The sequence below is a fragment of the Salvia miltiorrhiza genome, chromosome 4 (assembly GCF_028751815.1).
Source record: "Salvia miltiorrhiza cultivar Shanhuang (shh) chromosome 4, IMPLAD_Smil_shh, whole genome shotgun sequence".
Lineage (NCBI taxonomy): Eukaryota > Viridiplantae > Streptophyta > Magnoliopsida > Lamiales > Lamiaceae > Salvia > Salvia miltiorrhiza.
The window spans coordinates 18,299,595-18,319,320 of NC_080390.1; the positions used below are offsets into that span (position 1 = coordinate 18,299,595).

General features: G+C 43.9%; 2 protein-coding genes across 2 annotated transcripts; one reads left to right on the forward strand and one right to left on the reverse strand.

Moving 5' to 3' along the window:
- Positions 1 to 1,096: 1,096 nt before the first annotated feature.
- On the reverse strand, positions 1,097 to 3,170 carry LOC131023099 (uncharacterized). The gene is made up of 3 exons (XM_057952643.1): positions 3,009 to 3,170; positions 2,096 to 2,946; positions 1,097 to 1,289 (listed from the first exon to the last, which is right to left on the reverse strand). Exons 1-3 carry the CDS (start codon positions 3,168 to 3,170, stop codon positions 1,097 to 1,099), a joined length of 1,206 nt encoding a protein of 401 aa, XP_057808626.1.
- An 11,478-nt stretch (positions 3,171 to 14,648) lies between these two features.
- Positions 14,649 to 15,161, forward strand: LOC131023100 (uncharacterized). Its single transcript, XM_057952644.1, has one exon. It carries the CDS (start codon positions 14,649 to 14,651, stop codon positions 15,159 to 15,161), a length of 513 nt encoding a protein of 170 aa, XP_057808627.1.
- Positions 15,162 to 19,726: the final 4,565 nt, after the last annotated feature.

The window sequence follows — 19,726 nt, forward strand, 5'->3', positions numbered from 1 at the left end:
TAACATCATGAAATAAACTCCATCTTGATAAATAACACAACTTTGCTAAGTTGGTTATAACTGAGTACTAATAGTTCATCGACTCAAAGATTCTCGTCGCGGTCTTAAACACGCGAAGGTAATTAGATATGCATACTGTTTAAAAGAGCGGGTTGTCACATCTGCAGAGCTGAAGTCTGCAGAGCTGGATTCTGCAGAGCTGGATTCTGCAGAGCTGAAGTCTGCAAAGCTGGATTCTGTAGAGCTGGAGTCTGCAGAGCTGGAGTCTGCAGAGCTGGATTCTGCAGAGATGGATTGCTCAGCTCTGGCATTCTGGTCTACTCTGGTATGCGAATCTGCTCTGATTCTCTGGTCTGCTCTGGAATCTTGGTCTGCTCTGGTACGTCCACTTTATTATCAACCATCTTACCACTGCGAAGAACAGTGATAGCTTGAGCCTGGTCAGTCTGCAAGGGTTGGCCATGAAATTTTCCGGGCTGCTGTTGCTACTGAATTTGGTTCAAAGTGCCGGAAAGCTGACCAACGGTTGTTTCAAGTCTTTTTATGGTGGATTGCTGTTACAAGATTCATGCTGTTTTGCCCTATCTATGTTTTGAATTCAGCTGCTTCCGTCATTGATGAGCTGAATTTGGGAGTGTTATCTCCTTTCTATTAGGATGGCTGGGGTCGTCCTAGGTCTTGTTGCGTTTGGTAGGTGCTTGGCGGCGATGCTGGGACTCTCGTCGGTTGTTTTCCCATGACATAATTAAAAGCCCTTTAAGATCTTGCTTGAGAGACGACATCGAGTTAACTTACCACTGCTAGAATGTCCTTGTCCTATTGCAAGTCAATCTAGAGGTATTTCTAGTTGAGTCAATATCCGTTGGGTATTGTGATGCAAGGAATAGAAGATAGTTTTCTTGGATTCTCGGCGAATTCAAAACGACGTAGCTCGTTTGCCTCACCGGCGAAACAATAGTTAAGGCCAACCAGCGCAGGTTGTCTTAACTAGCAAGATCCTCGGGAAACTTAGTCAATGCGGCTCTGATAATTTCTATAGGGCTCAATCGATCACCATCTCCGGTGAAGGCATCAAAATTCAACCTCAAGAAAATTTTCAGAAATGCATATTAGGACGACTTGACTGACGTTTGATAATTGGGGGCGTGACAATATACGATGATACTCCTTTCGGCACATTCCACGGTGTTGGATATGGTATGGGCGCGATGCGAACTGCATAAGTCTCCAACAATGGATATTGTTTGAAATATCGGCCCACAAAATCAGTGACGTTTAAACCAGCACACCTAACGATAGAAAAATATACGAAAAAGAAAAAGTTAGCTTTCAAATACATTACTTATATAGCATCCCCCCAAAAAAAGAGAAGAGTTAAATTCCCCATTTGCTAGAATAGAAGGGGGAGATTTTTTATACAAACCTAATAGTTTGGGATTTAAAAAAATATTTCTTATAGTTCGAAACATTTGTATAAATATATATAATTTAAGATTTAATATGATATTTAACCTAAATATAATTATTACATATCTTAGATTTTTTATTTATTTATAAAAATATAAGATTTTTTTGAACACTTAGTATTTAGTAAACAAGTATCAAATCTAGAATTGATTTAACCAAAATCATATTAATGCATCACGTAATTGCTATCTATAATTGATTTTCAACACTTAGTATTTAGTAAACAAGTATCAATTCTTTCAATTATTGTTTCAGTTAAAATTTCTCATATTGTCAAATTCCGATCAAAAAATAAAAGTTTGAATTTTATAGACTTGACATATGCGTGAAAGTCTAATGTGCTTAGGGAAACATAATTAGACGTAAAATGTGATTCGAATAATTCAATTGAATTATTTGAAATTAGATGGTAAACAAGTAAGATAAAATAAGATAAATAATAAGATTATGACAAACTAATACTACGAGATTTCAAATAATTCAAATGAATTTCAAAAAAGAAAAGCTACAAAATTGCATAGCATGTTTCAGTACCAAAATACATTAAGTGTTAATGAAGATTGTTAATGTAACATGTTTCACAAAATGTCTTTGAACGAGCTTTAAGTGAGTTAAAATCCAAACGTACCTTATAGCAGCGCAAGCGTGACGATAAGGGATCTCGTCCAACTCAAACTCACGACACTCACATGTCTGGTTCTCAAGGTCGACCACAAAGTATGTGTTTTCTTCCTCAACTGTAAACATATGCGTGGTAGTTCCACGAACAACTAAGCGGTGCCCTTGTTCCACACCCACCTGCACCTTAGATGACACCACCTCAGTCAATTCATGCGATCGTGCAGCAGCAGTGGCTCGTCGTTCGTCAAACCATTTTTCTACGATAGTTCGAAAGGACTCAAGCAATGAGCAAATTGGTAGACATCGAGCCCACAATAATCGACTATTCAAACTCTCAGCTGCATTTGACGTCATAAAACCGGTACATCGTACAGAGCACTTCAATCTAACCCACCTAAGTTCCCCAACAGTAAGTAGTTGTTTGTGTGCTGCCGGTTTCATAATGTGCAATGCAGCAAAATTTCTCTCGAACTCCTCAGATCGATAAGTATATGCTGCTGCTTTGAAAAGTGCTACAACATGTTGCCCGTAGCGTGCAAGATTATTCTGTATATGGTAATAACAAAATCCATGGGCCGCATTCGGATACACTAATTCCACAACATTTTTAATGCTTTTATGTTGATCAGACACAATCAACAAATCATCAGACTGATCAAAATAAACACGCAATCGATGGAAAAACCATGTCCATGACTCATCGTTTTCAATTGGGCCAAGCCCAACTGCAAGAAGAAACACTCCCTCGTTCCCATCTTTTGTCACAGCGACAAACAAAATGCCTTTATTCTTTCCCTTCAGATGGGTCCCATCTACCACGATGACCGATCGCAAATGATTCTCGAAAGCATTAATACTCTGTCCAAGAGCAAGAAAATATATTGAAACTTACCATTAGGGGCAGTCTCAATATCATATACGGTCTGTGGATTAGACTCTCTCAACAAATGGAAATATGAAGGAAGCATCTGATAAGACTGATCATAATCTCCATATGTCATGTCTATTGCAATGTTTCTTGCTTGGAGAGCAAATCTGTAATTGATCTCAATACCAAATAGTCGTTGCATCTCACTAACCATCTCTTTTGACTTAAGTACGACCCCCTCTCTTACCAATTTTCGAGAAAAATACTTGCCAATAACCTTAGCAGGTACATGTCTTGGAGTAGTACAATTCAAATTAGTGTGGCATGTATGACTCGGGTCAAACTTAATTACCCTCCATATCGACCCTTTTTTGACAGCACGAAGTTTAAACGGACAACCATTATGTTTGCAAACAAGCCCTAGACGCGTCGTACTCGATCAATCCACAGCGTACTCCACATGATTGTCCATATGGTACAATCCCACTACAATAGTTAAGTCATCTTTCGTAAGGAATGTCGAACCTACTACTAGCTGCCCGATTCCTCCAGATAGTTCACTCCAACCTAATGTCATCTAGATGTCAATATCAATGAGTGGAATTGTCCAATTGCGTATTCCTTGCGCTGCCTCGTCAGCTCCAGTACGGGCCTCGCTACTAAATGGATGGTCAGATGAGAAGTTACAATGTCCCGGTTGCCGATTCCAACCACAAGATTCAGTATTCACCGAATCTAATATTTCCTTACGTCGTCTCTCGTCTTCCTCTTCATTTGAAGACATAGCATCATCGTGTAAGTCTCATCATCGTTGAGGTCATGTTGTGCTGCTGAGCTACAGGTATTGCATCCACCTCGGGCAAGACTATAGATCGCTGTGAACCATATAAGGTCGCATCAATGTGGTGTTCAGTAGCTGAGGACTGTTTGCCTTTCTCGATCGCATACACAACTGAATAATTATTTTGTACCTTAAGCAATCGGTTCAAATCGATGTCAGTCTTCAACGATACCTTTACTTTTCTCCTTTCATGGGTGTTTGATATGTAGAAAACCATATAGTCAGAACGACCATTTTCGTCTAATTGCTCATGAATCTCTCGCATTAGACTAGCATGACAAAGTTGTTGCACATCCATGAATACAACTACATCATCCCTGACTCAACCCAAAACACCTAAGGGGATTGACTCGCAATCGTACGAGGTCGTCCTAGTGTGATAAGCTAACCCAAGCCATCTCTCAAGGAAGGCTAAACAGGGCTCTGATCATGCTACGCACAAAAAAATAGAAAATAAACCTAAACACTCTAATCAGAAGTTTGAGTCTGACACTCTCTCTCCGATTAGCTAATACGTAATTAAAATAAAGCATATAAATTTATGTAGGCAAGAGATAGGAAGTAGGCAAAGGAAACAATAAGACAACATAAAGAACTAGGGTTCTAATCTAATAATCTAGAAAGCAATAATTAAATCCAAAATCATAAAGCAACAACTATCTAGGCAGGGGAAATAAACAAGCATTCAAACCTATAGAAGCTTTAGCCATCATTAATCCTAAAGAACATGTAAACGAAAAGCAACACAAATTCAATGGAGAACTACACTAACAAATCAACCAACGATCTAACTATACTAACTAGGCTATAAGATTAAGAAAGCATAAATCAATGCTAAATATCATTATCAAAACGTGTTTAATTATCTAGGAAAAGAACAACCAAGAAAGCTTGTAGAATTCGGTAAATCAATAGATAGAACTTACAATTCGGTAATCAGAGAGTTTCTAATGTGTTTCTCCCTACCAAAATTCTAAGAAAATACAGTAAAAAATGCAACTGGGGGCTGGCTGGGTCGAGAGTGATGAAGAAAACCCTAAAAATGAGTTTTATACCCAAAATTCGTAACTGCCGGATTTACGCGGGAGGCGGCCGCCCCCTACGGCGCCGCCACCTACCTCATTCGCATCATGAGATAAATTGAATGCAGGCGGGCGTCATGAGGCGGCGGTAGCCAGCTCCGAAAGTCTTCAAAATGCGGTCAAAACTTCACGAAACGCCAAAAACACCTCAACACCCTAAAAACCGACAAGAACGAGCACAACTCCATTGAGCAAGTATACAATAATACAAATATGCATAGAACATGCTCAAACGTGCATCCCAAGACCTGCAAATATCAACCAAAAATGAGGTATACAACCCCCCCACACTTGATCCTTTGCTTGTCCTCAAGCAAAGTTATACACCAAAAGATAGTTCACAAGAAAATTCCTCACTATTCACAACTCAAACCAATCTAAGTCTCTTAGCCATTTACATTCCTTACAAGATGTTCATTGTTAAGATTTTAAGAAGCAACAACCACATGATACAATTCAATCCGATCAAATCCAATTCTCCGCTAGAGAGGTGAATTTCCTAATGTGATTGCCTTTATAATCAAATCCCACATAACTTGAAGATGATAAACAATCAAACCAACTCTCATTTTATACATCTTTCTTTTTCAAGGTGATGTTATTTAATTCTCAATAGATGGACCAAATTTCATGAGATCAACACTTTTGGATGTAATCCACAATGTTCTCACGTGGTTTCCCATGCTCATAACACAACCGTCAGAGGAGCAGAGACCCAGAGCTAAAGAAAACTTCACAACAAGCCAATATTCAAACTCAAGGGATAAGTTCGTAGGCAATCACAAAGAAAATACTCCCTCTAGCATCTACCGGATAAATCACGTCAAGAGTAGCTCATAAGGGTGTTGCACCCAAAATATTAAACAACTTACATCAAGCGAGGAATATGCATAGCATGAGAAACAAAGATATCAACCAAGCCAACACAGTTCATGAAATTTACTTGTGAACAAATCATCAAAGTGTGCAGTATTACTTGAACCCATCAGCAATCAAGATAAAGGGGGACTATTTGCCCCACACAAGAAAGCCCAAAAACACAACAAAAAGGCACCCACAGGATCCACAAATACCAACAAACCCCCCCTCCCCCCACACTTAAAATCTAGCACTGTCCTCAGTGCTCACAAAAAGAGAGGTGAAAGTGGAAAACTTCCCTGAATACTGATCCAGGTGGTGAGCCCATAGCATCCCACAATGCCCGCCTATTTCTCATCCACATAACAGACAATCCCTAACGCACCAACCTGCACCAAACAACAGAAGCAACAGAAACACAAACCCAAAGAAAAATAAAAACAAGAAAAAACAATCCATGCAGCGCTAGTTTTTAAGTCGCTAGCCCGACTAAGAGGACCTCTTAACCAAAGTCCGATTAAAGCTCCAGCTGCCTTAGCGCCCTTGTAAACACATCTTCTTGAATTGCAACTACGGGTCCTCCAAATGAGCACTCCATGCTCATATCATTAGATGGTCTCTTATCCACACATCTAAGGAGATCGAGTGACACAACTTCATCAAGCTTATCTTCACGTAGCAAGGCACACAGAAAGCCCTGCTCTATATCATCCTTTTATTGCAGCTTATCCAGAAATTCCTGCTCCATGTCAGTCTCATCCTGCAAGTTGGCAAGGAATTCTTGCTCAATCTCACTTTCGTCTTGCAAGTTAGCAAGAAATTCATGCACGATCTTCTCCTCCTGCTGCAAGTTGGCAAGGGATTCTTGCTCAATCTCACTTTCATCTTGCAAGTTAGCAAGGAATTCTTGCACGATCTCATCCTCCTTCTGCAACTTATAAAGGAAATCCTGCACAATACAGTTCTCATCCAAAGCATCAAATATCTCAACATACGAGCAGTCTTGCAATAAGGGAGTGCGAGTAGGAGATTTCTTGTCAAACACAGAGAAAGTTACCGACCTCCCTGGCCCCACCATACTTAGAGTTCCAGTACTCACGTCAATACGAGTATGGGTGGTGGCCATAAAAGGTCGGCCAAGCAAAACAAGATGCTCATTCTCTCCTCTAATCCCTTTTCCCACATCAAGGACACCAAAATCAGCCAAAACTCTAATCCCCCTCACAACAACCTCAACATCCTCAACGAGGCCCCGTGGGCTACTAATGGAGTCGTCAGCTAGCTCTATCTTCATATTCGTGCATTTTACCTCTTTATTACCTAATTTCTCAAAAATATCAAATGACATCAAATTGACTGCCGCCCCCCAAATCAAGCATTCCCAAAATCGTTTCAACCCCACCTAAACTAATATAAAAAATAAAGCTACCTGGATCTCCTTGCTTGGGTGGTGGTTGGTCTGGTGCAACAGTGACGGATGGTAGTGGCTCACTGGAGCACTGGTAGCCTTGATTGCTTCCACAGTTTTACTTCTCCATTTCTCCATGGTTATTGGATCATTTTTCTTGACTACCGCCATGGCATGAGCTTGATGCGACTGTTGGTCCTGATTTGGGAACTTTCCAGTAGGTTGTTGTTGCTGCAGCTGATTTAAGGCCCCCGTTAGTTGCCCAACTGTAGTCTCGAGGCGCTTGATGATAGCACTCTGAGCCTCCATCACCTGTTTGCTAGCTTGCATGAAAGCTTGCATTTGATCCTCAAATAAAGGGCCTGGAGGTTGGTGCTGCTGAGCAGGGTAGAACTGCTGCGACTGTTGGAAATTCCCTTGTTGCGTGGGAAACTGCTGCAGCCTGCAGAGGTGGGCAGAATTGCTGCTGGTTATGATAACCCATAGGCTGCTGGACTTGATAAAATTGAGAACTCTACCCATGTCCTTGCATGTGTCCTTGGTGCTGCCTTCCCGAATACCCTTGTGCAGCAAAGAGTTCTACTCATCCTTCATAAGTACGCTCGCCCATCCTATGACACTCGTTGGCTCCATGGCCATAATCACCACTGATGCCGCAACTCTTAACATTCGGTTGGTGGGTAGAAGGAGTTTCCACCTTGGTAATCTTCAGTTGCTGCAACTCTCTCATCATGTTGGCCATCTGCTTTTGGAGCTCATAATTGGGTGCCACTGCACTAGCCTCTGCCTTTCTTCCACGGACTATCTTTTGTTGGGAGCTCACAGCTAAAGTCTTAAAATTTTCATTGAGCTCGTTTGTAGTCTTCCTTGCAATATTGCCTCCTGCAGTGCTATCCACCATGAATTGGGCAGGCTGCACCAGTCTGTTATAGAAAAATTGCATCAACATCACATGGGTCAGTTGGTGCTGCGGGCACTGGCGGAGGAGCTCTTGAAATCTCTCCCAAGCCTCATGAAAAGGCTCATCAGCCCCTTGGATGAAGTTCATGATTTGAGCTCTGATCTCCTGTATCTTGTGATTCGGGTAGTACTTCAGCATGAACTTCTCACACGCCTCTCCCCAAGTGGTTATAGAGTTTGGCGGCAGAGATAGCAGCCACGCCCTCGCCCGATCCTTAAATGCATATGGCACTTAAGCTTCAGCTGCTCCTCTGTGAGGTCCAACAATGGGAAGGTTTGCACTTCGGTGCAGAAGTCTCTGAGTCATCCAAAACACCTAGCGGATGGACTCGAATTTATACGAGGTCGTTCTAGGGCAGTAAGGTGACTCAAGTCGTCTCACACGGAAGGCTTAGCAGGGCTCTAATTGTGTTACTCACAAGAAACTGAATGAAAACCTAAACACTCTAATCGGGTAGTTGGGTCTGGCACTATCTCGCTCTCTAATCACCAAGGCATAAACGGAAGAAAGCAATAAACATTAGCTATGCAATAGATATGTAGTAACTAAAAACGTAGAGATTGAACATTAAACATTAAACCTATCAAACTAGAGTTATAATCTAGTACGCCAAACCGAACGATCATAAACCCGTTAACAACGAATAATCACTACCTAGGCATGAATACACGATCAAACATTTATTTTAAAAAAAGATTTCTTAACAAACAATCAAAGAACATTCGCAGCGATCAACACAGAACAACCAAATACTTAAGTTATCAACGATCATCCACGTTATAGAAAATAATCTAAGATCTATCAATCATCAAAAGCATAAACAAAAACTGAGACAAACCAAATGATTCAAATAAACTAAAGAGAATCAAGTGAGTTCTTACAAAACGTACGATCCAAGTAAACTAATCCGATGGAATGTAAATTGACATAAACGATGATCCAATGAATCCAAGAGCAATTGTTGATGTTTAGAATCTCTAAAAACCAAGGAAAAAGTGTGGAAATCGCCCTAGAGGCTGCTGGGATCGAGAGTAGCGTGAAAACCCCTAAAAATCGGCTTTTATATGGAAGAAAACGTAACTACCGAAACACCAGGGACGGCGGCCGCCGTGGGACGTCGCCGCCGTGAGTAACCTTCGCTGATCTCTCCAAAAATTGCACGGCCCGCGCCGTGGGGCCGCGCCCGGAGTCTCGACGGCGGCCGCCGTCAGATGGCGGCGGTCGTGAGCCTGACTCCAAAAATTGCTCCCACGATGCCAAAAACGCTTAACAACTCTCGATTCCTGCACACGATAGTAGCACACCCAAAAAGTCATCGAGCACGTGAAAAATAGAGCAAAAAGATACGAAACATGCTCGAATGCACAGCAGAAAAACACGCAAATACCACCCAAAAACTAGGTAAACAACCGCTCGGCAGATATGATCACGGGTTTTTCCACCTCTCCTTCCAAGTATACATACTTGAGGTTCTTGGGGAGCTCCTTGAGTTCCAACGTCAGCTTACTCTTCGTGGCATAGTCAATTACCACGGCCTCATCGATGGGGAGCTTAGCCTTGCGGGCCCGTTCTCTTTCTTTGGCTTCACGGGCAAACTCCTCCATGTCCGCGGACCCTGCAAAAACCTCAACAACTTCTTGCTCCTGCACAAAGAACATCTCGGCCAAGCCATCAATAGCATCAATATAAGAACATTCATTAGTGAAGATGATGGCATGCATGGCTCGATTATGATGTACAGAGAAAGACACTGACTCTCCTAACACAGTCATTTTAATGGTGCCATTTTTAACATCTATCAATGTGTTAGTAGTTGCCATGAATGGTCTTCCTAGCAATAGAGTATGTTCTTTGCCATTTTCATGTACCTCTCCTATCTCCAAGACGACAAAATCAACAGGTACGATCAAACCACCCACTCTAACAAGGATATCCTCAACTACCCCATGAGGATACCTCACCGACCTATCGGCTAATTGCAAACACATACGAGTGGGTTTCAAGTTTCCTAACTCTAATTGCTTGAAAATAGAGTAAGGCATTAAATTGATTCCAGCCCCCAAATCTAACATCCCCGAGGCCTCCTTACCATTTCCCAAGCCAATATTAATCACAAAACTACCTGGGTCTCGTTGCTTGGTCGGTAAGGGCTGTTGCATTATGGAGTTTGCAACCTCGGACACCAAGATTTTCTCGTTGTCCTCGAACCTCCTCTTCTTGGAAGCCAACTCCTTAAAGAACTTCAAATAAGCTGGGACATTCCTGATCACATCCAGCAAAGGCAAGTTCACATTCACCTTTGCCAACATGTTGTAGAAATCGGTGAATTGTTGGTCCAGCTTTTCATTCTTCAATCGGCTTGGGTAAGGGACCGGTGGCTTATATGGCTTGGCAGCCTTGTGGAGCTTCACTTCGGACTCCTTCTCTTTCTCCTCCTCTCTTGGCTGCGGCGGCTTCTGTACTTGCTCCTCCATGTGGGTTTCCTTAGGGGGCTCTTCCACAGGGGCTTCCAGTTTATTGTTCACCACCTTTCCACTGCGTAAAACAGTGACTGCTTGAGCTTGGTGAGGTTGCAATCCTTGTCCATGGAGTTTCCCCGGTTGTTGCTGCTGTTGCATCTGGTTCAAGGTCCCAGAGAGCTGCCCCACGGTTGTCTTAAGACGCTTGATTGTAGCAGACTGCGACTCCATGCTCTGTTTGGTCATCTCTATAAAAGATTTCATCGTGTCCTCAAGAGTCGAATTCTGCGGTTGAGCTTGTTTCTGAAACTGTTAAGGGGCATGCTGGTATTGCTGCTGCTGCTGAAAATTTCCTTGTTGCATAGGGAACTGCTGATACTGCTGAGGATACTGCTGGGGTTGCTGTTGCTGATACGCTTGAGGGTAAGTCTGCTGTTGAGGAAAGGGGAACTACTGTTGAGGTGGGTAGAACTGCTGCTGGTTCTGATACCCAAATTGCTGAAGAGGTCGGCGGAACTGATTGCCTTGGTTTGATCCTGACCCTTGGCCAGGAGCTTGGTTCTTCCATCCAGAATTCTGCTGAGTTCTCCAACCCGAGTTAAAGCTTTGTTGCCCTTGATTGAACATGGGCCTCTGTTCAAATTGAGGCCTCCCCGGGTAGCCCTGAGCAGCATAGACTTCTGCCTCCTCTTCAGGTGTGAATTCCCCCATTCGATGGCACTCGTTGGTTCCATGGCCAAAATCGCCACATATGCCGCAACCTTCTGCTGGCGGTGCTTGAACGGGTGGAGTCTCCACCTGGTTCATTCTTAGGTGCTGAACTTGCCTCATCAAGTCTGCTACCTGCTTTTGAAGCTCATTGTTGGGGGCTACTGCATTGGCTTCAACCCTACTTTCTCTGACTGACTTTTGTTGAAAACTCGCGGCAAGGGTGTTGAAAATCTCCTTGAGCTCATCAGCTGTCTTCCGGGCAATGTTGCCCCCTGCGGTACTGTCCACCATAAACTGTGCCGTCTGAATCAATCCGTCATAGAAGAACTGCATCAACATGACGGGTGCTAACTGGTGCTGTGGGCACTGGCGGAGGAGCTCTTGGAATCTCTCCCAAGCCTCGTGGAGAGGCTCGTCAGCTCCTTGTATGAAGTTCATTATTTGAGTCCTAATCTCCTGTGTCTTGTGATTAGGGTAATACTTGAGCATGAACTTCTCGCATGCCTCTCCCCATGTGGTGATGGAGTTTGGCGGCAGGGACAGTAACCACGTCCTAACCCGGTCCTTGCGTGCATAAGGTAAGCACTTGAGTCTCAACTGATCCTCGGTGAGTTCCAACAGTGGGAAAGTCTGCACTTGAGTGCAGAAGTTACGGATGAATTGCAAGGCATCCTCACTTGGCATCCCATGAAAGAGCGGAAGCAGGTTTGAATCGTTGGGCTTCAGATTATAATTTCGGACTGCCGTGAGAAGCACTATCGCCGAAGTACTAGTGTTCCCAATAACTGGCCTGGAAAAGTCTCCCATGTACTGTATATTATGTTCCGCCATGGCTTCTTGGTAAGGATTGGGACGAACTTCTTCTTCTTCTTGCTCACGCCCTTCATCGTTCTCTAACGGGTCTTCTAAGTCAACTGAGTGTGAATCCTCAACGGGGTTGGAAGTGATCCTCTCTTCACATTCTTCCTCTCGAAACTGTGATTCCACAACATACATCGACCCCGTGAAATCCTTTCAAGCCTGGAGGAGGAGTCCGAGTCCAGTTCGAGAAACCTTGTGGAATCACAGTTTCGAGAGGAAGACTGTGAAGAGAGGATCACTTCCAACCCCATTCTGGAAGACTTTCGGATGGGGTCTTGCCGATATTAAAGGCATTAGCCCCGCCACTTGCATGCACAGGATCCACCTTGAGGAAGGAGCGATGCCCAAGTGAGATGGCTAAAGGAGATTGAACCCTGTCCTCATGGAGGTGGTACGCAAAGAAATCCTCAAGCTATTGGCGGAGGGGATCATCTACCCAATCGCCGATAGTGAGTGGGTCAGTCCAGTGCATATGGTGCTGAAGAAAGGAGGGATCACAGTCATCCTAAATGACAATCAAGAGTTGGTGCCAACCCGCCCCGTGACGGGGTGGCGCATGTGCATCGACTATAGGAAATTGAATGCTGCTACCAAAAAGGACCATTTTCCCCTCCCTTTTATTGATCAAATGCTCGATCATTTAGCTGGTCATAACTTCTATTGTTTTCTTGATGGTCTTTCAGGGTACTACCAAATAGCCATTGCACCAGAGGACCAAGACAAGACAGCATTCACCACTCCTTTCGGCACCTTTGCATGGAAGAGGATGCCGTTCGGATTGTGCAATGCACCGAGGACTTTCCAACAGTGCATGATGTCGATCTTCGCATAAATGATAGGTGATTTTGTTGAAATTTTTATGGATGATTTTTCCGTGTTTGGTTGCTCTTTTAGTGATTGCTTGTCGAAAATTGATGTGGTGTTGCAAAGGTGCATAATTAGTGGGTTGACCTTAAGTTGGGAGAAGAGTCACTTCATGGTGACTAGTGGCATTGTTCTTGGCCACGTCGTGTCTAAAAATGGTATAGAGGTCGATAAAGCCAAGGTGGTGGTCATCCAAAAGTTGCCTCCACCTATTGATGTGAAAGGGATTAGAAGTTTCCTAGGTCATGCCGGGTTTTACCGGTGTTTCATTAAGGACTTTTCTAAGATTAGCCAACCTTTATGCCGTTTACTTGCCCAAGATGTGCCTTTTGAATTCAATGATTCTTGCATGCGTGCTTTCGAGTTGTTAAAGTTTAAGTTGAGCACGGCTCCAATTGTGGTTGCACCCGATTGGGCAATGCCTTTTGAAATTATGTGTGATGCATCAAACTCCGCTGTGGGAGCGGTTCTTGGTCAACGTGTTGATAAGATGTTGCGTGTGATTTACTATGCTAGCTTGACCTTGAATAGTGCACAAGTCAATTACACCACCACTGAAAAAGAGTTGCTTGCTGTGGTTTTTGCTTTAGACACGTTTCGTACTTATATTATTGGTTCTAAAGTAATCGTCCATAGTGATCATGCGGCACTAAGATATTTGTTGACTAAGTCCCAAGCCAAGCCACGTCTTATCTGTTGGATTTTGTTGTTGCAAGAATTTGATGTTGAGATTAAGGATAGGAAGGGGAGTGAAAACTCTGTGGCCAATCACTTGTCTAGACTTGAACAAAATGAGGTTGAGTCAAACGATGTTGCTATTCATGAGTCTTTCCCATTTGAGCATGCATACGCATTGACTTCGGTCCCGTGGTTTGCAGATATTGTCAATTATCTTGCTTGCAGAGAACTCCGACCTAACCTCACTTCCCAAGAGAGGAAGCGTTTTCTGTCTCTTTGCAGGCAATACTATTGGGAGGATCCCTACTTGTTCAAGTTGGGAAAGAACGAAGTGATACGAAGGTGCGTGCCCAACGAGGAGCAACAACGCGTCTTACAGTGGTGTCATGACGCTCATTGTGGAGGCCATTTCGGCGGACAAAAGACGGCCCACAAAGTGCTCCAATCTGGTTTGTATTGGCCATCTCTCTTTAAGGATGCTCATTCGTTTTATCTAGCTTGCGATATTTGTCAACGAGTGGGAAATATTGGCCGTAGGAATGAGATGCCCCTAACTAACATTTTAGTTGTCGAAATTTTCGATGTATGGGGCATCGATTTCATGGGGCCGTTTCCCATTTCTTACGGCTTTGAGTACATTTTATTGGCAGTTAATTATGTGTCCAAGTGGGTTGAGGCAATCCCCACGAGGACTTGTGATGCTAATGTTGTCCTCAAGTTTGTGCAGGAGAACATTTTGTGCCATTTTGGGTTCCCCCGTGCCATCATTAGTGATGGGGGGAAACACTTCTGCAACAAATTGTTTCAGAAGCTCATGCGAAAAAATGGCATCACCCATAAGGTTGCAACTCCTTATCATCCGCAGACCTCGGGGCAAGCCGAAACCAGCAACCGGTAAATCAAGGGCATACTTGAAAAGACCGTGCAACCATTGCGCAAGGATTGGTCCATCAAGCTCTCGGATGCCTTATGGCATATCGGACCGCTTTCAAAGGAGTTCTTGGGATGAGTCCCTACCGTCTTGTGTATGGCAAAGCTTGCCATTTACCGGTCGAGATCGAGCATCGCGCTTATTGGGCTATCAAGGCTGCAAATTTAGACCTTCGGTCCGCAGGGAAACACCGAGCCTTACAGATGGAAGAGCTGGATGAGTTGCGTAATGAAGCATATGAGAACGCGCGCATCTACAAGGATAAAGTGAAGAAAATGCATGATCGTCGCGTTGTGCAAAAGGACTTCCACCCGGGCATGAAAGTACTGTTGTTCAACTCACGGTTGAAACTCTTTCCGGGAAAACTCAAGTCCCGCTGGATTGGCCCCTTCATCATCAAAGAAGTACTCAACCATGGAGTCGTGGTGTTGACTAAGGAAGGCACCGATGAGCAGTTTACAGTCAATGGGCATCGGGTGAAGCCCTACTTGGAGCACGAAGTTTTTGCCGTAGTAGTGGAGTCTCAAGTTCTCCACGATCCGGTGCTTTAACAAGCTTTATACCGTCGAGCTCTCGACCTTAACTAGAGTGCTTCGTGGGAGGCAACCCACGTTTCTTTCCTTTCTTTTTCCCTTCCGTTTTGTGTGGAGTGTGTTCTTGAGGTGTTTTCTCACGCTTTTGCTGGTTTTTAATTGGGTTTTCACTAGTGTTTTATTGTGGTGGTGCAGGAAGTAGGCTTACCGGGCTCCCACCGAGCTGAAAGGAGGCGAGAATGAGCTGCTGGGCGCAAAACCAACCAAAAACCCGAAGGGGGGGGACGGTGGAGCTGTCCCATGGCGGCCGCCGTCCACGGCGCCGCCGTGCCATGGCAGGCGCCGTCACACCCACACCAACCCTGCCACAAAACCCCAAAAGGGGTGCACGGCGGCGCCGTCACCCCCAATTTCGCCAAAAACCCTGAAGGGGGTGCACAGCGGCGCCGTGCCACGGCGGCCGCCGTCACCCCCAGCCCGTTCCTCCCAGCCCAGCCCAGCCCGCCACCTCACTATAAAAACTAAACCCTACCTTTTCCTCCCCACCATCAGCCACCCGCCCCCCCTCTCTTCCACCTCCCACTTCTCTCTCTCCCTTCCTTCACCAAAACACATCACCACCACACGCCGCCCACACTCACCACCACCACATCCCACCACCACCAACCGCCCACACTCACCACCACCACCAACCTCCATCCCACCACCACCAACCGCCCATCCCACCGCCAACACTCTCCACCACCACTTCCCTCACTCTCCATCACAACCACCGCTGCCACGCTGACTCATCCAAAACACCTAGCGGATGGACTCGAATTTATACGAGGTCGTTCTAGGGCAGTAAGGTGACTCAAGTCGTCTCACACGGAAGGCTTAGCAGGGCTCTAATTGTGTTACTCACAAGAAACTGAATGAAAACCTAAACACTCTAATCGGGTAGTTGGGTCTGGCACTATCTCGCTCTCTAATCACCAAGACCTAAACGGAAGAAAGCAATAAACATTAGCTATGCAATAGATATGTAGTAACTAAAAACGTAGAGATTGAACATTAAACATTAAACCTATCAAACTAGGGTTATAATCTAGTACGCCAAACCGAACGATCATAAACCCGTTAACAACGAATAATCACTACCTAGGCATGAATGCAGGATCAAACATTTATTTTAAAAAAAGATTTCTTAACAAACAATCAAAGAACATTCGCAGCGATCAACACAGAACAACCAAATACTTAAGTTATCAACGATCATCCACGTTATAGAAAATAATCTAAGATTTATCAATCATCAAAAGCATAAACAAAAACTGAGACAAACCAAATGATTCAAATAAACTAAAGAGAATCAAGTGAGTTCTTACAAAACGTACGATCCAAGTAAACTAATCCGATGGAATGTAAATTGACAAAAACGGTGATCCAATGAATCCAAGAGCAATTGTTGATGTTTAGAATCTCTAAAAACCAAGGAAAAAGTGTGGAAATCGCCCTAGAGGCTGCTGGGATCGAGAGTAGCGTGAAAAACCCTAAAAATCGGCTTTTATATGGAAGAAAACGTAACTGCCGAAATGCCAGGGACGGCGGCCGCTGTGGGACGGCGCCGCCGTGAGTAGCCTTCGCTGATCTCTTCAAAAATTGCACGGCCCGCGCCGTGGGGCAGCGGCCGGCGTCTCGATGGCGGCCGCCGTCAGACGGCGGCCGCCGTGAGCCTGACTCCAAAAATTGCTCCCACGATGCCAAAAACGCTTAACAACTCTCGATTCCTGCACACGACAGTAGCACACCCAAAAAGTCATCGAGCACGTGAAAAATAGAGCAAAAAGATACGAAACATGCTCGAATGCACAGCAGAAAAACACGCAAATACCACCCAAAAACGAGGTAAACAACCCCCCACACTTAAATCCTTGCTTGTCCTCAAGCAACAATCACAACATCGACAGAAAATCCACAAGCGATTCTTCTCACCAAGCAAAACACAACCAATCCAAGTCTTTCAAGATATCAATGTCCCCAATCAGGTGTTCAAAGTTAAGGTTTAAAATGCAACAACAAGATGATACCACTCAATCCGATCAGACCCAATTCTCCGCTACGGGTGAATTTCCTAATGCAATTTCCTTTATAATCATATCTCGTTCCTTTTTCATATTCTTTCATTTTTTTCACATTACACTTCTCTTCTTCTTTTTTGGGTCAAGTTATTTTTGCTCTTAATTGATAGGCCATAATTCACGAGATTGAACTTTTGGAGGTGATCCAAAATATTCTCATGTGGTTTTCCATGCTCATAATGAAGCCATTAGAGGAGCAGAGACCCAGAGCTATCAAAAACTCAACAACCAACCAAACATTTCAACTCAGAGAAAGATATTAGGATATTTCACTGAAAACACTCCCCCTAGCATCTACCGGACAAATCACGTCAAGAGTTGCTCATCAGGGTGTTGCATCTAAACCTTAAACTAATTACACCACATTGGGAACAAATCAATCATAAAAGACAAGGACAACAAACAACACGAATCACAGCCCAGAATCGCTAGTGAACCACTATCAACATGCGATGCACTTAAAAACAAGCAAGAAAACAAGACGAGGGGACCATTCGCCCCAAAACAAGCAAGCGAGGTACCACAACCAAGCATGCAATGTAGTGATAAAGCATCATAAACCCACATGCAGCACACTCAACAGTATGACCAAAGACAAAACCACAACACCCCCACAAACGAATAATGCCCCTCCCCCACAGAGAAAAACTTGCACTGTCCTCAGGGCACAATAAATAGAAAGTTAGAGATCGTCCCTGAGTAGGAGTGCAGCCAAACACGGCGACGGCGGTAGGGAGAGCGGCGACCAAGAACCTGTAAAACGAGCAACCACAAAACCCACAAGAAAAAAAAGCATGAAACGGGAAAGAAAAGAAAGAAAAGAATATGTACAAAGGTGGGTAAAGGGAAGCTCAGTAGGGGCCCCGAGGGGGGCCCGGGGGATGCCGAAACTGGTCCTGGTTCTGCAGGGAGAAAGTAGCGTGAAAAACCCTAAAAATCGGCTTTTATATGGAAGAAAACGTAACTGCCGAAACGCCAGGGACGGCGGCCGCCGTGGGATGGCGCCGCCGTGAGTAGCCTTCGCTGATCTCTCCAAAAATTGCACGGCCCGCGCCGTGGGGCCGCGGCCGGCGTCTCGACGGCGGCCGCCGTGAGCCTGACTCCAAAAATTGCTCCCACGATGCCAAAAACGCTTAACAATTCTCGATTCCTGCACACGACAGTAGCACACCCAAAAAGTCATCGAGCACGTGAAAAATAGAGCAAAAAGATACAAAACATGCTCGAATGCACAGCAGAAAAACACGCAAATACCACCCAAAAACGAGGTAAACAGTCTCGGATGAACTTCAGCAACCCATAGAAGAGGGGAAGCAGATTTGAATCATTGGGCTTTAGGTTGTGATTCTTGACTGCAACGGGGAGCACAATAGCTGAGTTCGTGGTCTCTATGACAGGTCGGACAAAATCTCCCATGTATTGCACATTCCTTTCTGCCATAACTTCTTGATCAGGATTGGAGTGTACGTCTTCTTCCTCTCGTTCACGATCTTCACCGTTCTCTAATGGCTCTTCTAGATTAACAGAACTTGAATCCTCAAAGTCCTCCAGAGTGGAGTTGGACTCAACTTTCTCCTCACTGACTCGCTTGTGAGTCACTATTTCCACAACTTCTCTCGAACTGAACTCGGACTCCTCCTCCAAGCTAAACAATACCTCACTAGGTCGATGAATGTTGTCGTAGTAAGGGGCTAGCTTTCTCTTCAAGCTTCTGCGACCTTGCATACACAACACTAATAAATAAATCAAACGCACCGGAGGGAGAAAATAACCGAGTTAAAAGAAAGAAATAAAATAAACACGAAAAACAAATGTAACATAATCAAACGCCTAAAGCCTTCCCCGGCAACGACGCCAAAATTTGACTTAACCCAAAACACCTAAGGGATTGACTCGCAATTGTACGAGGTCATCCTAGTGTGATAAGCTAACCCAAGTTATCTCTCAAGAAAGGCTAAACAGGGCTCTGATCATGCTACGCACAGAAAACATGAAATAAACCTAAACACTCTAATCAGAAGTTTGGGTCTGACACTCTCTTTTCGATTAGCTAATGCGTAATTAAAATAAAGCATATAAATTTATTTAGGCAAGAGATAGGAAGCAGGCAAAGGAAATAATAAGACAACATAAAGAACTAGGGTTCTAATCTAACAATCTAGAAAGCAATAATTAAACCCAAAATCATAAAGCAACAACTATCTAGGCAGGGGAAATAAACAAGCATTCAAACCTATGGAAGCTTTAGCCATCATTAATCCTTAAGAACATGTAAACGAAAAGCAACACAAATTCAACAGAGAACTACACTAACAAATCAACCAACGATCTAACTATACTAACTAGGCGATAAGATTAACAAAGCATAAATTAATACTAAATATCATTATCAAAACATGTTTAATTATCTAAGAAAAGAACAACCAAGAAAGCTTGTAGAATTCGGTAAATCAATAGATAGAA